The sequence below is a fragment of the Stigmatopora nigra genome, chromosome 18, assembly GCF_051989575.1.
Source record: "Stigmatopora nigra isolate UIUO_SnigA chromosome 18, RoL_Snig_1.1, whole genome shotgun sequence".
NCBI lineage: Eukaryota > Metazoa > Chordata > Actinopteri > Syngnathiformes > Syngnathidae > Stigmatopora > Stigmatopora nigra.
The window spans coordinates 9,179,797-9,193,688 of NC_135525.1; the positions used below are offsets into that span (position 1 = coordinate 9,179,797).

Sequence of the window (13,892 nt, forward strand, 5' to 3'; positions counted from 1 at the left end):
TAAAAACCCTTCATGTGCCGTCTGCAACCGGATGTGGGCGGTCCCTCCATGAAGAGGGAAGTAAGCAACAAAATAAATATGGCCGCCATTGCAACTTAAAGGTTTGTTTTGCTGTGCCAGTATGGCAACAGCGGCCAAGCCCGAGCAGGACGACCGTCCTCTGGCCTGTCTGTGTGTCCTCTGCGGTCTCCCAGCCGCGGGTAAGTCTTCACTGTCCCGTAAAATCTGTCTCGCCGCTGGGAGACAAGGTTGGAAAGCTGCTGTGTTAGTATACGATGAGCTGATCCCAGATCAGGCTTTTCACGCAAGGGAGGGACTCCTAGACGAAGACCCAACGTCACAAGAAGCGGTATATTTTCTTAAATTATAATTCCTATAATGCAACCTATGATTTTATAACATTTAGTCTTTAGGATAGCTTACGTAATTTATCATATGTAGTACAGAGTTCATAGTTTATTAGTAGTACCTTTCGACTGTATTGTATTGACTTTTTTTATGTATACTACATGGTTTTACTCCACCCACACTAACATAGTACTACTTAATGTACTTTGACACATATTAAAACGCCATTGAAAATTGTCTTTAACCTCGCTAAACAAATTCTAAGCATGAACCAATTTGAAAAGACTGCTTTTTAAACATTTTATTTTGCCCTTTTCAGCGCACAGCTTGGAAATTCCACCGAAATGCAGTATTGAGGTGGATTGAGGAATTCCTGGAAAAGAAATTAGCCAACGACAGCACTGCTTTTTTGACGCCGCCACTCGAAGACGTCCAGGCTGAAAACGCTCCACTTTTGTTGGTGTTGGATGATAACTTCTACTATCCAAGCATGAGATATGAGGTCTTCCAGCTGGCTAGAAAATGTATGAATCTATGCAGTGGCATGGACTGAATTGAACTAAACTTTGTTGCATTGCTTTTTTAACATATGCTATTCTTGCAGATTCTTTGGGGTTTTGCCAGGTGTATGTGCAGTGCCCCATCGAGATATGCATCCTCCGGAATGAGAACCGGCCTCGTCCCGTCCCAGGCGGGGTGATCCTGGAGATGGCGAAGCGCCTGGAGGCTCCAAATTCCAAGAAAAACCAGTGGGAAGCCAAAAGCGTCACTGTGGACAGCTCACAGAATGTTTCCAAATGTCAAATGTAAGGTGCCAATATTTGTTTTTTTTTCTCACTTTCTTTTAAGTCTTTATAATTCTTTTCAGTCAGAAAATTATGGAGTTGACGTCATCTGCAATGAGTGAGCCGTTGAGTCCAGTTGAGGAGGATGAAGAAGTCAAGGTTTGTGAAAAACTGATTATGGGTAGGATAATAAGCAAAAGTTACAGGTTTTTATGTTGTTTTTTTTTTTTTTAATCCTGTAGGAGGCAGACCGCCAAAAATGTGCCGCCAACATTGTGCACCAAGCTGACCAGGCCTGTCGCCGTCTCATCTCTGAGACCATGAAAAAGGCCAAAGGTTAGCTATTTACTTTATGACATCATAATTCATATTGATTCTTAATCCTAGTTAAGCCAATCATAAAAACAATTATCTATTTTCCAGAAGCTGGTGCATCCTCTCCAAACATGAGGTCATTGGCCGCTCACCTGAATGAATCAAAAGCTCAATTTCTCCAAAATTTGCGAGTACGTGTTCTGGAAGACCCAAACTTGAATTTAGAGGCCGTGAATGTGGATCACGTGGTGAAGACGGCGTTATTACGTTTTGACACTGAAAGACAAGAAATCCTCTTGAAAATCTTCCAGAACCATTTCTCCATTTAATCAATAGAATTATTGAACAATGCATTTGTGGTATGAAAGATTGTTTATATGTATATAACTTTATATAAAGATCCAGATTTTGCTGAATATTCTTTTAACAGAACACCATAGTTTTCACTCTTCATTTTAATCATTGGTTTGAATTTCACTTTTATACTCCTTAATTTACAAAACATTTTTAAAAAATCACAGCTCATTTAAGTTACAGTATATAGAAACTGTAAACTTAAAATAAAATACAGGCACAATTAAAGTGTGAAACAAATCAGCCAAAATACAAAAACAAAGTATGTTGTGTTTAGCTGCCAATGGAAAACTAATTTCTGCTAACATGACTGCCATCTACCTGGAGCTTATGCCAAATTTTGACAACTAGGCTAACTATAGTACCTCCAAAAAAGTCATGAAAATTATCCATAGTGTCATTTAAGGGGAATCAACATAAATGTGTTTAATCGAGTGTTACCCAACAGCTGTACTACTAGATACTATACTCACCAAAAAAATAGTATTGGGCTTTCAGGTAAATAAAACCCTTCAAGTAATACAGTGGAACAACAAATGTAGACAGACTATATAACAATACTCCCAAGTGTGTACCTTACGTAACAACCTTATGTAGTGCACACAAACTTTAAAGATGATTGACTTCATACCATTGCAATGATGTATCATTTATGCTATTGTAAGGTGGTACTATTTTCCCCATTAAAACACTTACTGGCATTGAATGGAAAAAGATTTAACCTATGAGTGTGGATGTTGAACACATGAAATATGTATCGCAAGGCACCTCTGAAGTGAGGATGGTGATAGATTCCGGTCACTTTCTGTGCTGCCCTTGAGCAAAATGGCAGGCAAAGTCATACTTGTCAGTGCACGTGTGTCCGCAGACGTTGCAGCGAAAGGGGTGCTCATAAACATGGCACCCCATGTGGATGGTGTACAGCACATTGTCGGGAAAGTTGATGTCGCAGTGTGGACATCGCTGAGGCCCATCACATTCAGGAGCGGTCGCGGCGGCCGCTCGGGGCGTGCCGGGCCGACTCCCTCCGGCGCACAAAGCCTCGTCGTGGATGTCCAGACCGGCCCGCGGCACATTACCTGCGTGGTCTGAGGTGGGGTATTCGCTTTTTGGCGTTAGAGTCTGCACGCCGTTGGAGCACGTTTCAGATAACGCGCCCGTCACTTCTTGTATCACTATAGGCTTCTCGTCGCCGTTGGGGAGCACGTGCGAGGATTCGGACCGGAGGTCGACCGGGTGTAGCGAAGCCAGCTGTTCCAGGGGGTTCTCGAAAACTCTGTTGAAGTCAATTTCCGGCAACCTGGGAGGGTTCCTACCGTCACTCGCGGTCAAATGGTGGTGGGCTACGTCGTTGAGGTAGTCTGACTTGGTTGGGGGTGGTGGGGTGAGGGCAGGGGGAGGCGGGGTGAGGGCCGGGCGTCTTCCGTAGCCCAGTGATCCACTCCGCTTCTGTAGTGTGGCCAGGCTGCGTTTGACGACGAAGGGTGGGCGCGCCACCCGGGCGGGCGGCTGCTTGTGGCGTCGGCGACGGTGGTGTGACAGGTTGCTGCGGTCGCTACAGCGGAAGGCGCACAGGTCACACTTGTATGGCTTCTCGCCCGTGTGTGAGCGCATGTGGGCCTCTAGGTGGCGCTCGTAGGCTGAGGCGAATGGGCATAGCTGGCAGCGGTGTGGTTTTTCTCCTGTTGGACAGAAAGGTTTATATGTCAAATGGATGAAGTTTGTTTATCTTTTCCCAAGGTCTCGCTCGTGTCACCGTTGCGTTCAAAATCATTCAAAAAAATCCGACTATACTGTTACTTCATTTGGGCTATCCCTGCACATTGTGTCAGTCATTTTCAATCTTATTGTTCTTTTAATAGCAGACAATACTGTATGATTACTTGGGTCTGACCTGTATGGATACGGATGTGCTCGATCAAGCGGGCCATGCCCTTGTTGACATAGTTGCAGAAGCTGCACTTGTATTTGCCATCGCACGTCCTTTCCAGTCCATCCATTTGCACGTCCGACACTTCTTCCAGAGGGAGGCTTACCTCCACGGATGGGGGTTCCAGACCATTGTGCTCGCTCCTCAGGGCCACTGGTGATAAAAAACACATTGTATTACTACATATTTAATGACATTTGAGTCATACACACTGATACACTTTTAATTAAGACAACTGTACATGTACTACTCAGATTTGTAATCACTAGGGAAATATAGTTTTAAATAATGTGCTCATTTAAAACATGGAAATTAAATAATATCAATTACAATACTCAAGTAGCATTTAATATTCTTACCTGGGTCTTTTTCTTCACAAATAGAACCTGAAATCATATTGACGTGCTGCGTTTGCTGTGTCAGGTATTCTTGAAATTCCCTCACAAAATCCAAAGGTTCTGTCTTAATCTCTTCCATGGCGGTCGTTTAGGTTAAGGACTTAATAAAAAGAACATCCCGCAAAAGGATCAGATGTTCAGTTAAATACAGCTTGTGCCGCTAAAACAGCACTTTCTATTGGTGTGGATGCGCAAACCTGGCTAATGTTAGCACTCCAATTCAAGCCTTGGTGGTAGTTCTATCCAAACAGTGGGCGTAGAAAATAGCATCCCTTTAAATGTCACGTTAACTTGACAATATTATCTAAAAACATGGTTATAAACCTATAATGTATTCTTTGAGTTGGCAGGTGAACATTAGCTGCTGTCCGTCCGTTTCTAACACGCCTTTGTAGCCACTCTAGAAAGTGTTGCATTCATAAAAATCCGACATTTGTTATTTACCTTTCAATTTCCCTCGAAAATTCTACCAAATCCCATTCCACTTGCCTGCAAACACCAATACGTATGTTTTAGAGAATAAAAACTGTCACAAAACCGTATGAACAATTAATTTTTAAACTGTCATCATTTCAAGGAACCTACATGGAGATCCCTTTTGTTGTAAATGCAGCATCAGCTACCGAGAGTGACGTAGGCATGTAAACATTGCGTAACAAATCATGGCTGCCGTGTTGGTGAGAAATCTGTCGAAGGTAAGACATCAAACAGTGACATCCCGTCTTTGCATGTCAAGTTTCTTCAAGTTTGTCCCTTTTTTAATCGCTCTCGACTTCATTGCGCTTCCAAACGAGAAGCTGCGTAACGTCAATAACATGGCATTGAGAGGTTGCGTTCGAGAGCAATCGGACACTCCAAACCCACATCCCCTTCTTTATGTTTCCTTATCAAGCGATTAATTCCAAACAATTCTTTATGCTCCCGTGTTATTAATCTTGCAAACAGCTTAGTCGATCGTGGGTTGGATGCCAGCCTGGATGGAGGAGCAGGTCCACCAAATCTGCCCTGGAGGTGGAATCAGTACAAACGACCGGATTGGCCCACTTCCCTCCCTTACAGTCATATTCCGAGGAGGAGAGTATGATGAGGGATGCTGGTAAGTAAATCTCCCTTAATATCAACAAGAGAATTCAAAAAGTGTTTATATTTTCTTTATTTGTTCCACAGTGAAAAAGTATGCACAAGAACGTATTGCCCCTCTTGTGGCGAAGATGGATGAGCAATCATTTATGGATGAAGCAGTGATCAAGTCTCTCTTTGAACAGGGTGTAAGAACCTTTCCTCTGAGAAATCACATGGTATGTCCACAGGTCTTATTCTTTCCCCAATGTGGCAGCTCATGGGCATCGAGATTGACCCGGAGTACAATGGCACGGGCTCGACATTCTTCTCCTCCGTCCTGGTCATTGAGGAGCTGGCCAAGGTGGACGCCTCCGTGGCAGTGCTGTGCGATATTCAGAACACACTCATCAACACGCTCTTTATGCAACTGGGCACTGCAGCTCAGAAGGAGAAGTACCTCACCAGGCTTTCCACAGACATGGTGGAATATATTCATATTTATTGCAGTGAAAACAGTACAATAATGCCATTTTCTGTTTACATGGATGTGTCTTTCTCACACACAGATTGGCAGTTTTTGCCTTTCGGAGGCTGAATCGGGTAGCGATGCTTTCGCTCTGAAGACGCGTGCTGAAAAACACAAGGACTATTACATCATCAACGGGTCCAAGATGTGGATCAGCAATGCAGAAAATGCCGGCGTGTTCCTAGTGATGGCCAATGTGGACCCCTCGGCAGTGAGTATACAGTATCCAGGTTGAATCTAAGATTCTTGTGCATGCTATAGTCTATGATATTTTCATGGTTTGATTTAATGGACATAACATTTAGGCCAATCAGTGGACAGAAAAGCTGAAACTATTCTGGTTTACAGGGTTATAGGGGCATCACCTGCTTCATTGTGGACAGGGAAACGGAAGGCTTGGAAATTGGCAAGAAGGAAAATAAACTGGGCTTGCGGGCATCCTCCACCTGCCCGCTCAACTTTGACAACGTCAAGGTCCGGACTCAAACAGGCGCTAATAGGAAAAGCGGGCATGTTTTTTTTAATTGTGCTTTTTCTGGTACAGGTTCCTGAGAAGGACATCCTGGGCCAAGTCGGTCATGGGTACAAATACGCCATCGGAATGCTCAACGAGGGCAGGATTGGAATCGCGGCTCAGGTAAAAAAAAAATGTAAACCATCAAATATAACATTCAAAAGCAATTTTTTACATTTTTATAGATGTTGGGTCTTGCCCAAGGCTGCTTTGACCACACTGTTCCTTACACAAGACAAAGAGTACAGTTTGGAAAAAGGATCTTTGACTTTCAGGTACATTTAAACAGAACAAAACAGTATTATGTGATAATGCCACATCCCTGTACACTTATTATTTTGTATTGCAGGGCATGCAGCATCAAATAGCTCACGTAGCCACACAAATCGAAGCTGCACGCTTGCTAACGTACAACGCAGCTCGTCTGAAAGAAGCCGGGAGACCTTTTATCAAAGAAGCCTGCATGGCCAAATATTTTTCCGCTGAGGTAAGAAATCAATTTGTTTTTTTCTATGAAATCACAACTGAAATTAAATGTAATTAAATAATCTAGGTAGCAACATTGACCACATCCAAATGCATCGAATGGATGGGCGGGGTGGGCTTCACCAAAGACTACCCTATTGAGAAATACTACAGAGACTGTAAAATTGGTATGTATGCAAATTATAATTTTTGGTAATACAAAATATTAAGACAATTAAACACATAAGCGCCTATCTTCATTTCCAGGTACCATCTATGAGGGGACCACAAACATCCAGCTATCCACAATGGCCAAATTCATTGATAAAGAGTATGAAGCCTGAAATGTATCCAAAATTGGAGCCTGATAGATTGCACTTCTATGACTGACATGTTACACTCCTTTGGATGATGTCACCGTCTCTCCATCCTAACAACACATGGATATGTTACATTTTGACATTCTTTCTGTTCATTTTGTATAGAGTTTCCAATGAAATGGTAGAAAAGTGATTTTTCTGTGCCTTTGCTGTGCCTAATGATGGATTAAACAATTTGTAGGAATTCTACACAAGAGGATTTGTTTTTAATATCTTCACACAACCATTATATTCAATTCTAAGAACAAAACAATGAACCACACACACATCCAAAAAAAATATTGTGTTGGGGAAACTATTCATTTTGACTGAAATCGTTCCAATTATTTGTGTCTCGTTGTACATTATACCACTGTACTATGTATGTATATTCAAAGGCTAAATTCGCCGCTTAATTCCAATTGTCGCCACAAGAGGGCAGCCATCTGCAAGTTCTTATATGTATATAATATATATACGTTGCAGTCAATTCCATTCAATGACTCGAGCGTGTCACCATAATGAGCTGCCTGCCCTATTCATCATTTCTGCTGCTCCACATTAAAAAAAAGAGCTTGTTATGAATAATTGACTCACTCCTCTTTTTATTTTCAGATGGGAAATGTATTCAATTTCCACGCGGTTACACTGGAAACATTTTACAATGGCTGCAAGGGCCGACCACTTTATTATTATTACACATGACGAGTAATATTTAATGTTACAGGCTCATTTTACAATTTTTCTGATGTATAATGTTAATATAAGTTTTGGGAAATATTAACTGAAATGAAACAAAGTGATGTGGCTAAATAATGTTAAATCTTATATATCCTATTGTACATATAGATTGAATATCCTAGGCATTGATATAAACTATGATCAAAAACAATAATAAAAATGATTTAAAAAATGTAAACTTTAAAATATCATCACCAAAATACATTAATTATAGAATAAACAAATACTAGTGCATGTTCACTATTTGCAATCTGGTAATCATATTATAATTGACAAAAAAATATATTGATAATCTTAATTGGAGTCTAATAAGCGATTTCCCCCACAAATCTGTAGCAATTACAGGAACATCTCAATGCAATTTTCTCATTAATGGCCGTCTTTGTTGTCCTAATAGCTCTTATTTATTTTTGTTATAACTGCAAAGCCAGTTCCCCATTGGCTGAAATTCCCTGAAAAGCACCTCCATGACCCCCCCAGGCCTGACGTTGTCCACCTCCACTCCCGCTTTTATCGGTTGAGTGCTCATTGTTGAGCGAAAGAAAACCTTTTTGTCTGACTTTTAGAGTCTCTCCCGGTCCTAGTTGAAACTCCCAGCCCATTTGCTCATCGCTCTGACCAATCACGAGGCCGCTGTGTCTTTTAACTGGGCTGTCATCTTTATGTCATCATTACATCTCCGCCGAGAACCCTGCCAGCGCGTTTATTCATCTCCTGAGCACCATTGAGAGCTTACCTCTTGGATACTTTTTCCCGACTTTGATTTGTAGCATTTTTGGATGGTGATTCTGTAGCGGAGTGCCTAGGAGGGTGATGGCGGTTCCTGGAGCACAACAAGATACATGCCAGCCCGCCAAAGACTCCATCAAGTTTTCTATCAAGAACTTGCTCAGCATCGACAACAATGACAAGTCCAGCAGGCCCAGGAGCTTCTTAGATGGCAGCTTTTTCTCCCGAATAGCTGATTTGTCGCTACCCCGACTCGACCTGCCCTCACAACGTCTCGGGGTGTCCTCGGCGTCTCCGTGGTGGTATCCTTACACGCTAGGTGCTCATCTCAAGACGGCAGGTACACAAAAAAATTAGGAATAAAAATCAATTGTAGTGTTTTTTGATTATGGAATATTTTTTGTTTTGAACTCATTTTTTTTCTTTTTAAAGAAACTCTGTATGTATAATGCTATGAGGACTTGGAAGTACTTTTAATTGTTAATATTTAAATAAGATTATGCAAATCCCCCCCAAACTTTTTTTCTGTCTGACTTCATCAGGTTCCGAAAAAGATCCACCATTTCTACACGAGCGACCCTCTCCCGACCCCCCCAAAAGCGAGCCGGACACCAAAGACGAAAGTGGCGAAGACGACGACAGTGACCCCGACGACCCCAAAAAGGAATCGGACTGGATTAAGAAACCCGACGAGCCCGACGGCAAGACCTGCAGGAAGAAGAAGACCCGCACGGTGTTCTCCAGGAGCCAGGTGTTCCAACTTGAATCTACTTTCGACATCAAGCGCTACCTGAGCAGCTCGGAGCGCGCCGGATTGGCCGCCTCGCTGCACCTGACCGAAACCCAGGTGAAGATCTGGTTCCAGAACCGGAGGAATAAGTGGAAGAGGCAGTTGGCCGCCGAACTGGAGGCGGCCAACCTGAGCCATGCCGCGGCGCAGAGGATCGTCAGGGTGCCCGTCCTCTACCGCGACAACGACGGGGCGCCGGAGACCAGTGGGAGAGTGGCGGGGGCTTCCCCAAGCAGTCAGGCGGCCATCCTGGCCTTTTCACATCATGTGTACTACCCCCATCCGCTACCCTTATTGAGGCCTATTTAACATCTGCACACTTTGAATTGGTGCAACCAACTTAATGGTAATTAAGTTTTTTTTGTTTTTGTTCATGGTATGTACTGTACATTTTCATAGCACATTTGATGGTGTGCCATTCTTTTATTTCAATGCATTTACTACACGGGACAATCTTTATTATTGTTATGTTTGCTCCAAGGCCTTTGGCTATATTTTCATGTGTAAGGTTGTACATATTGTAATTTTAAGAATCTCAACTGTGCTTGTGGCTGTGTGAAATTGTTGGATTAAAATTTTTGATATTTCCAATGTGCAATATTGTTGTTGGCTTATGATATAGTACCCTGAAAAAGAGAAGACAACTGATAACTATATCCGTGTTGGAATAGTAAAAAGTAAAGCTACTTGAGCCAAATATGATTCACTTCATTTATTATTAAAGATATTGTTGAAAAAAAGTGAGGTTTTGATGTAGTAGTCCAATTCCTGACGCTTTTAAAATAAAGTTTCACTTGAAATATTCATGAGTGATTAAATGACAAATTTCAAAATGTAACGGTCCTATACTCATTCAATTACGTTTGTAACTCATTCAAATATCTACAAAATTTGGGACAAATCTATCTCACGGATATCTGTGATGCTAAATTTCGTATTTTTCTTATTTTGAAAGAATGGCAAAATAGGCGGCCAAAGTGGGCCTCGGATATTACGTACATTGTGTGCAATCAAACTGACCAATCAACGTCTTGGCGGGCTTCTGAAATCCGTTTTTTAGCCAATCAACCACAGCCTTGGAACAGTGCGAGCCTGCGTTACGTTTCGGGAGCAGTTAGCGCCTTGTATTTGTCGAATAAATTTATATTTGTTTGCCAGAATAATTTAGCAAACAAAACATAGAAACCTTCGAAAATAAATGTGTCTTTTCCCATTGGACGCTGAACCGTCAATATAAGGGGTAAGTGTAAGTTGTGGCTGTTAGCATGGCGGCTTACCGAATAGCTCTGTGCTATGGCTAATTTCCTAACGTGCGCTACCGAAGCGTGTAAATGTTTTGTAATTAAAGAAACGCCGCGAAAGTTATTTTCGTTCGGTCTAAAAATGCTTTGCAAGTCACGGAATTGTGTTGAGTTAAGGGTACTAACTTGCAAGTCAGTTTGTGTAGTTTCGGTGCTTTCGTGTCTATTCGTTAAATTGCTGTACGTTTTTTCCCGTTTTACTAAGGCAAATAAAGGGAAAAAATAAAAGCTACACTTTCACTATTTCTTTCTTATTTGTCGGTTACTTACTTATTTGTTTGTTGTTATTTGTGTATTGTTATTTGTGTACTACGTGGTGAACGCTTTAAATGTCATTATACATGTATAAGGCTAATAAATAATCGAACTCAATTAGAAAAAAAAAAGACGACGCCGGCATCAGGAAAACTCCCATTTACTTCATATGTAACCAAAGCACACATTTTAAAACTTTCTGCCGAATTTCAAAACGTCTCGGAAAAATATTTTAGAAGTGCAATGAATTTTCACTTCCCTCGTGTTTTCAAGTGTCATTGAGCTTGTTTCTGTTCTACAGAGCATGGTTTCGAGTGAGTACAAACTGAACCACTGCCCGGACGATGGCATCACCGCGGTCAAGTTTAGCCCTACCGCAGCAAACTCTTTGCTGGTGTCCTCCTGGGACAGCACGGTCCGCTTCTACGATGTGGCGGCCAACACCATGCGTGTGAAGTACCGACACACAGCTCCTGTTCTTGACTGTGCTTTTTATGTATGCCGCCAGCTCCAGGTCACTCAAATATTCATATTTTTGTGCCAAGAGGGTAATTTCGCTTTTTGTCCCTCCCCAGGACCCAACACATGCCTGGAGTGGTGATCTGGATAATTATTTAAAAATGCATGACTTGAACACAGACCAAGGTTAGAAAAATTGGGGATTTTTCCAATTAAATTAACTGGGAGCGACTTGCTGTAAATATTCCCTTCTAAATTTGCTTACAGATACCATGGTGGGTCAGCATGACGCCCCTATTCGTTGCGTGGAACACTGCCCGGAGGTTAACGTCATGGTAACAGGGAGCTGGGACAGGTCAGTCCGACTTTGGGATCCAAGGGCGCCATGTAATGCCGGAACATTCACGCAACCTGACAAGGTAGGAATTGTTTGTGGTGCATTGGTTGAAATGTCTTGAGTTTTCTGAATTTGGAATTGTCATTGAAAGGTCTACACGATGTCTGTGGCGGGCGATCGCCTGATCGTCGGCACAGCGGGGAGGCGCGTTTTGGTGTGGGACTTGAGGAACATGGGCTATGTACAGCAGAGGAGAGAGTCCAGTCTCAAGTTTCAGACCCGTTGTATCCGAGCCTTCCCAAATAAGCAGGTACGCCCGGAAAATTCAAAAACGCATCATTTTAGCCTTTGTCTGAACTCTCGTCAATGCTGATAAATTTTCTCCCTTTCCGCAGGGCTACGTCTTGAGCTCAATTGAAGGCCGTGTGGCTGTGGAGTACCTTGACCCCAGCCTGGAGGTCCAGAAGAAAAAATATGCCTTCAAATGCCACCGACTGAAGGATGTCGCTGAACAAGTCTACCCAGTCAATGCTATTTCCTTCCATAGTGTTCATAACACATTTGCAACAGGTGCACTTTTTAATTTTCTAGAAAATTACCGCCAGAAATGAGTAATTGGGTAAATACATGAAACTGACAAAATCCATGGGTCACCATATCTCACCTGAAAAGTGCCATAAGCCTAATCTATGCTATCTTGTGATTTAAGAGATATGTAAAACAAGGGCCTCACAAATATTTATCTTATCTGCTAGGTAAGAGGCTTCCAAATTGATGTCCCTCATCATGTAAGTTGGACATCCCAGTTGTAAATCCTCCTCGTACTTTTCTTTCTAGGTGGTTCAGATGGCTTTGTCAACATCTGGGACCCATTCAACAAAAAACGACTGTGCCAGTTTCACCGCTACCAGACTAGCATTGCCTCGCTGGCCTTCAACAGCGACGGTAGCTTGATCGCCATCGCTGCATCCTACATGCACGAGATGGGCGACATCAACCACCCAGAAGACTCCGTATTTATTCGCCAGGTCACCGATGCCGAAACCAAACCCAAGTGAGTCTCCCTACTGCCCGGTGCCTCATTTTCCTCGCTACTTTTCCACCACCCCGGTATAACGCAAGACAGAGAAATAGTTTTGGTCATTTCTGTTTAATCTACCTGCATTCAATTGAACTTTATTGTCTTTCTTTGTGTTACTCTTCTGCCTTTTTACACTCTTGTTCATTTGTTGATTAAATTTTTGTTTTTTTTTGAATGTTTTCCTTGGGTTTTTTTCTTTCTTCTCTGTGCCATCCGGGTTAAATCCACCGCGTCACTCGGACGGTGGCCCGACGCCGATAAGATATCAGCCGACTAAACCAGATCTCGCTTTGACAGGGAAGTAATAGCAACGGTCCACGTCTGGTCGGCTGGGCGGTTGAAGGCATAACAACTGGCGCAAAAAATGACAATTTTCCGTTCTAGATCTTTAAGATAAGAACACAACGGGCAAGAGCAGGCAATTTATTCCTCCTTCAGTTTGGATTTTCAATCGCGCTTAATAAAATTTGGGAGGCCCTCCGGCCAATGAAGCAGTCTAGATGGAGATATACAGTCAATGATCCTATTTAAGGGGTAATGACTCAATGGGCTTCCGCAGCATCCTGGAAATGATCAGCTGGCTTTGGCTTCAGTCATTCCCGTGTTTGTAGATGGCAGATTGGATCAGTCTAATATGAAATGGAATTTATGCTTCTGCCCTTTCTTCAACAGACAATAGGAATTAATTTGATACTCTATACAAAACTGCCCCCTTACAAAATGGCAATAAAGTGTAAAAAGTCAATCCAATATAATCCATCCCCACCATTACACCATTGAGTTTGTCCGGTAGTCATTAAAATGTATTATTTACCCAAAAACTGAGTTTAAAAAAATGTCTGTTATTCCCATAATATGAAATACATGTAATACAACTCTTCTATTGGATTTTTCCCATTGTTGCCAGTAAGTGACTTTAATTCAATTTTGACCTCAAATTAATTCATGTGCTTGATTGACTAAGTGAAATACATAAGCATTTTTTTAAATAGAAAAAAAAGTCATATGCTGTGAACTTCATCTCATAATGTTGTCAAATTATTGATAAATTGAACAATAGCCTGAAGCATTGTCATCACTGTCACAAAACTAAACATCAAATGGAGTGGCAGTGTCAATAATTATGTGTGGACAGCCACCAAT

At 42.1% G+C, this 13,892-nt stretch overlaps 5 protein-coding genes across 6 annotated transcripts; 4 read left to right on the forward strand and 1 right to left on the reverse strand.

The window, feature by feature from the left end:
* Positions 1-41: 41 nt before the first annotated feature.
* pstk (phosphoseryl-tRNA kinase) lies at positions 42-2,516 on the forward strand. Of its 2 annotated transcripts, none has more exons than XM_077739085.1 (6): positions 42-349; positions 668-872; positions 953-1,154; positions 1,217-1,292; positions 1,376-1,469; positions 1,557-2,516. In XM_077739085.1, the coding sequence occupies exons 1-6, from the start codon at positions 122-124 to the stop codon at positions 1,775-1,777; spliced, it is 1,026 nt and encodes a 341-aa protein (XP_077595211.1). In that variant the 5' UTR covers positions 42-121; the 3' UTR covers positions 1,778-2,516. The 2 variants fall into 2 exon arrangements, with proteins under 2 accessions (XP_077595211.1, XP_077595212.1); XM_077739086.1 differs by having other exon boundaries at positions 1,560-2,516.
* LOC144211675 (zinc finger protein Pegasus-like) lies at positions 1,697-5,016 on the reverse strand. The gene is made up of 4 exons (XM_077739083.1): positions 4,328-5,016; positions 4,092-4,230; positions 3,697-3,885; positions 1,697-3,484 (listed from the first exon to the last, which is right to left on the reverse strand). The coding sequence occupies exons 2-4, from the start codon at positions 4,207-4,209 to the stop codon at positions 2,601-2,603; spliced, it is 1,191 nt and encodes a 396-aa protein (XP_077595209.1). The 5' UTR covers positions 4,210-4,230; positions 4,328-5,016; the 3' UTR covers positions 1,697-2,600.
* On the forward strand, positions 4,689-7,644 carry acadsb (acyl-CoA dehydrogenase short/branched chain). Its single transcript, XM_077739082.1, has 11 exons — positions 4,689-4,825; positions 5,064-5,226; positions 5,298-5,398; positions 5,467-5,673; positions 5,759-5,929; positions 6,067-6,192; positions 6,263-6,355; positions 6,418-6,507; positions 6,582-6,719; positions 6,786-6,885; positions 6,965-7,644. Exons 1-11 carry the CDS (start codon positions 4,793-4,795, stop codon positions 7,039-7,041), a joined length of 1,299 nt encoding a protein of 432 aa, XP_077595208.1. The 5' UTR covers positions 4,689-4,792; the 3' UTR covers positions 7,042-7,644.
* Positions 7,645-8,492: 848 nt separating this feature from the next.
* Positions 8,493-9,979, forward strand: hmx3b (H6 family homeobox 3b). The gene is made up of 2 exons (XM_077739105.1): positions 8,493-8,866; positions 9,069-9,979. The coding sequence occupies exons 1-2, from the start codon at positions 8,611-8,613 to the stop codon at positions 9,623-9,625; spliced, it is 813 nt and encodes a 270-aa protein (XP_077595231.1). The 5' UTR covers positions 8,493-8,610; the 3' UTR covers positions 9,626-9,979.
* Positions 9,980-10,359: 380 nt separating this feature from the next.
* Positions 10,360-12,924, forward strand: bub3 (BUB3 mitotic checkpoint protein). Its single transcript, XM_077738295.1, has 7 exons — positions 10,360-10,556; positions 11,174-11,368; positions 11,448-11,517; positions 11,599-11,750; positions 11,820-11,978; positions 12,064-12,238; positions 12,506-12,924. Exons 2-7 carry the CDS (start codon positions 11,177-11,179, stop codon positions 12,724-12,726), a joined length of 969 nt encoding a protein of 322 aa, XP_077594421.1. The 5' UTR covers positions 10,360-10,556; positions 11,174-11,176; the 3' UTR covers positions 12,727-12,924.
* The last annotated feature ends 968 nt before the right edge of the window (positions 12,925-13,892 follow it).

Coding starts and splice junctions, on each gene's coding strand:
- pstk (XM_077739085.1), top strand. CDS start 122: ATGGCAACAGCGGCCAAGCCCGAGCAGGACGACCGTCCTCTGGCCTGT. Junction 873..952: donor CTTCCAGCTGGCTAGAAAAT/GTATGAATCTAT, acceptor CTATTCTTGCAG/ATTCTTTGGGGTTTTGCCAG. Junction 1,155..1,216: donor AATGTTTCCAAATGTCAAAT/GTAAGGTGCCAA, acceptor AATTCTTTTCAG/TCAGAAAATTATGGAGTTGA.
- LOC144211675 (XM_077739083.1), bottom strand. CDS start 4,209: ATGGAAGAGATTAAGACAGAACCTTTGGATTTTGTGAGGGAATTTCAA. Junction 3,886..4,091: donor TTGTGAAGAAAAAGACCCAG/GTAAGAATATTA, acceptor TTTTATCACCAG/TGGCCCTGAGGAGCGAGCAC. Junction 3,485..3,696: donor GCACATCCGTATCCATACAG/GTCAGACCCAAG, acceptor TCTGTCCAACAG/GAGAAAAACCACACCGCTGC.
- acadsb (XM_077739082.1), top strand. CDS start 4,793: ATGGCTGCCGTGTTGGTGAGAAATCTGTCGAAG. Junction 5,930..6,066: donor CCAATGTGGACCCCTCGGCA/GTGAGTATACAG, acceptor TCTGGTTTACAG/GGTTATAGGGGCATCACCTG. Junction 6,508..6,581: donor AAAGGATCTTTGACTTTCAG/GTACATTTAAAC, acceptor TTTGTATTGCAG/GGCATGCAGCATCAAATAGC.
- hmx3b (XM_077739105.1), top strand. CDS start 8,611: ATGGCGGTTCCTGGAGCACAACAAGATACATGCCAGCCCGCCAAAGAC. Junction 8,867..9,068: donor TGCTCATCTCAAGACGGCAG/GTACACAAAAAA, acceptor TGACTTCATCAG/GTTCCGAAAAAGATCCACCA.
- bub3 (XM_077738295.1), top strand. CDS start 11,177: ATGGTTTCGAGTGAGTACAAACTGAACCACTGCCCGGACGATGGCATC. Junction 11,518..11,598: donor TGACTTGAACACAGACCAAG/GTTAGAAAAATT, acceptor ATTTGCTTACAG/ATACCATGGTGGGTCAGCAT. Junction 11,979..12,063: donor GAGCCTTCCCAAATAAGCAG/GTACGCCCGGAA, acceptor CCCTTTCCGCAG/GGCTACGTCTTGAGCTCAAT.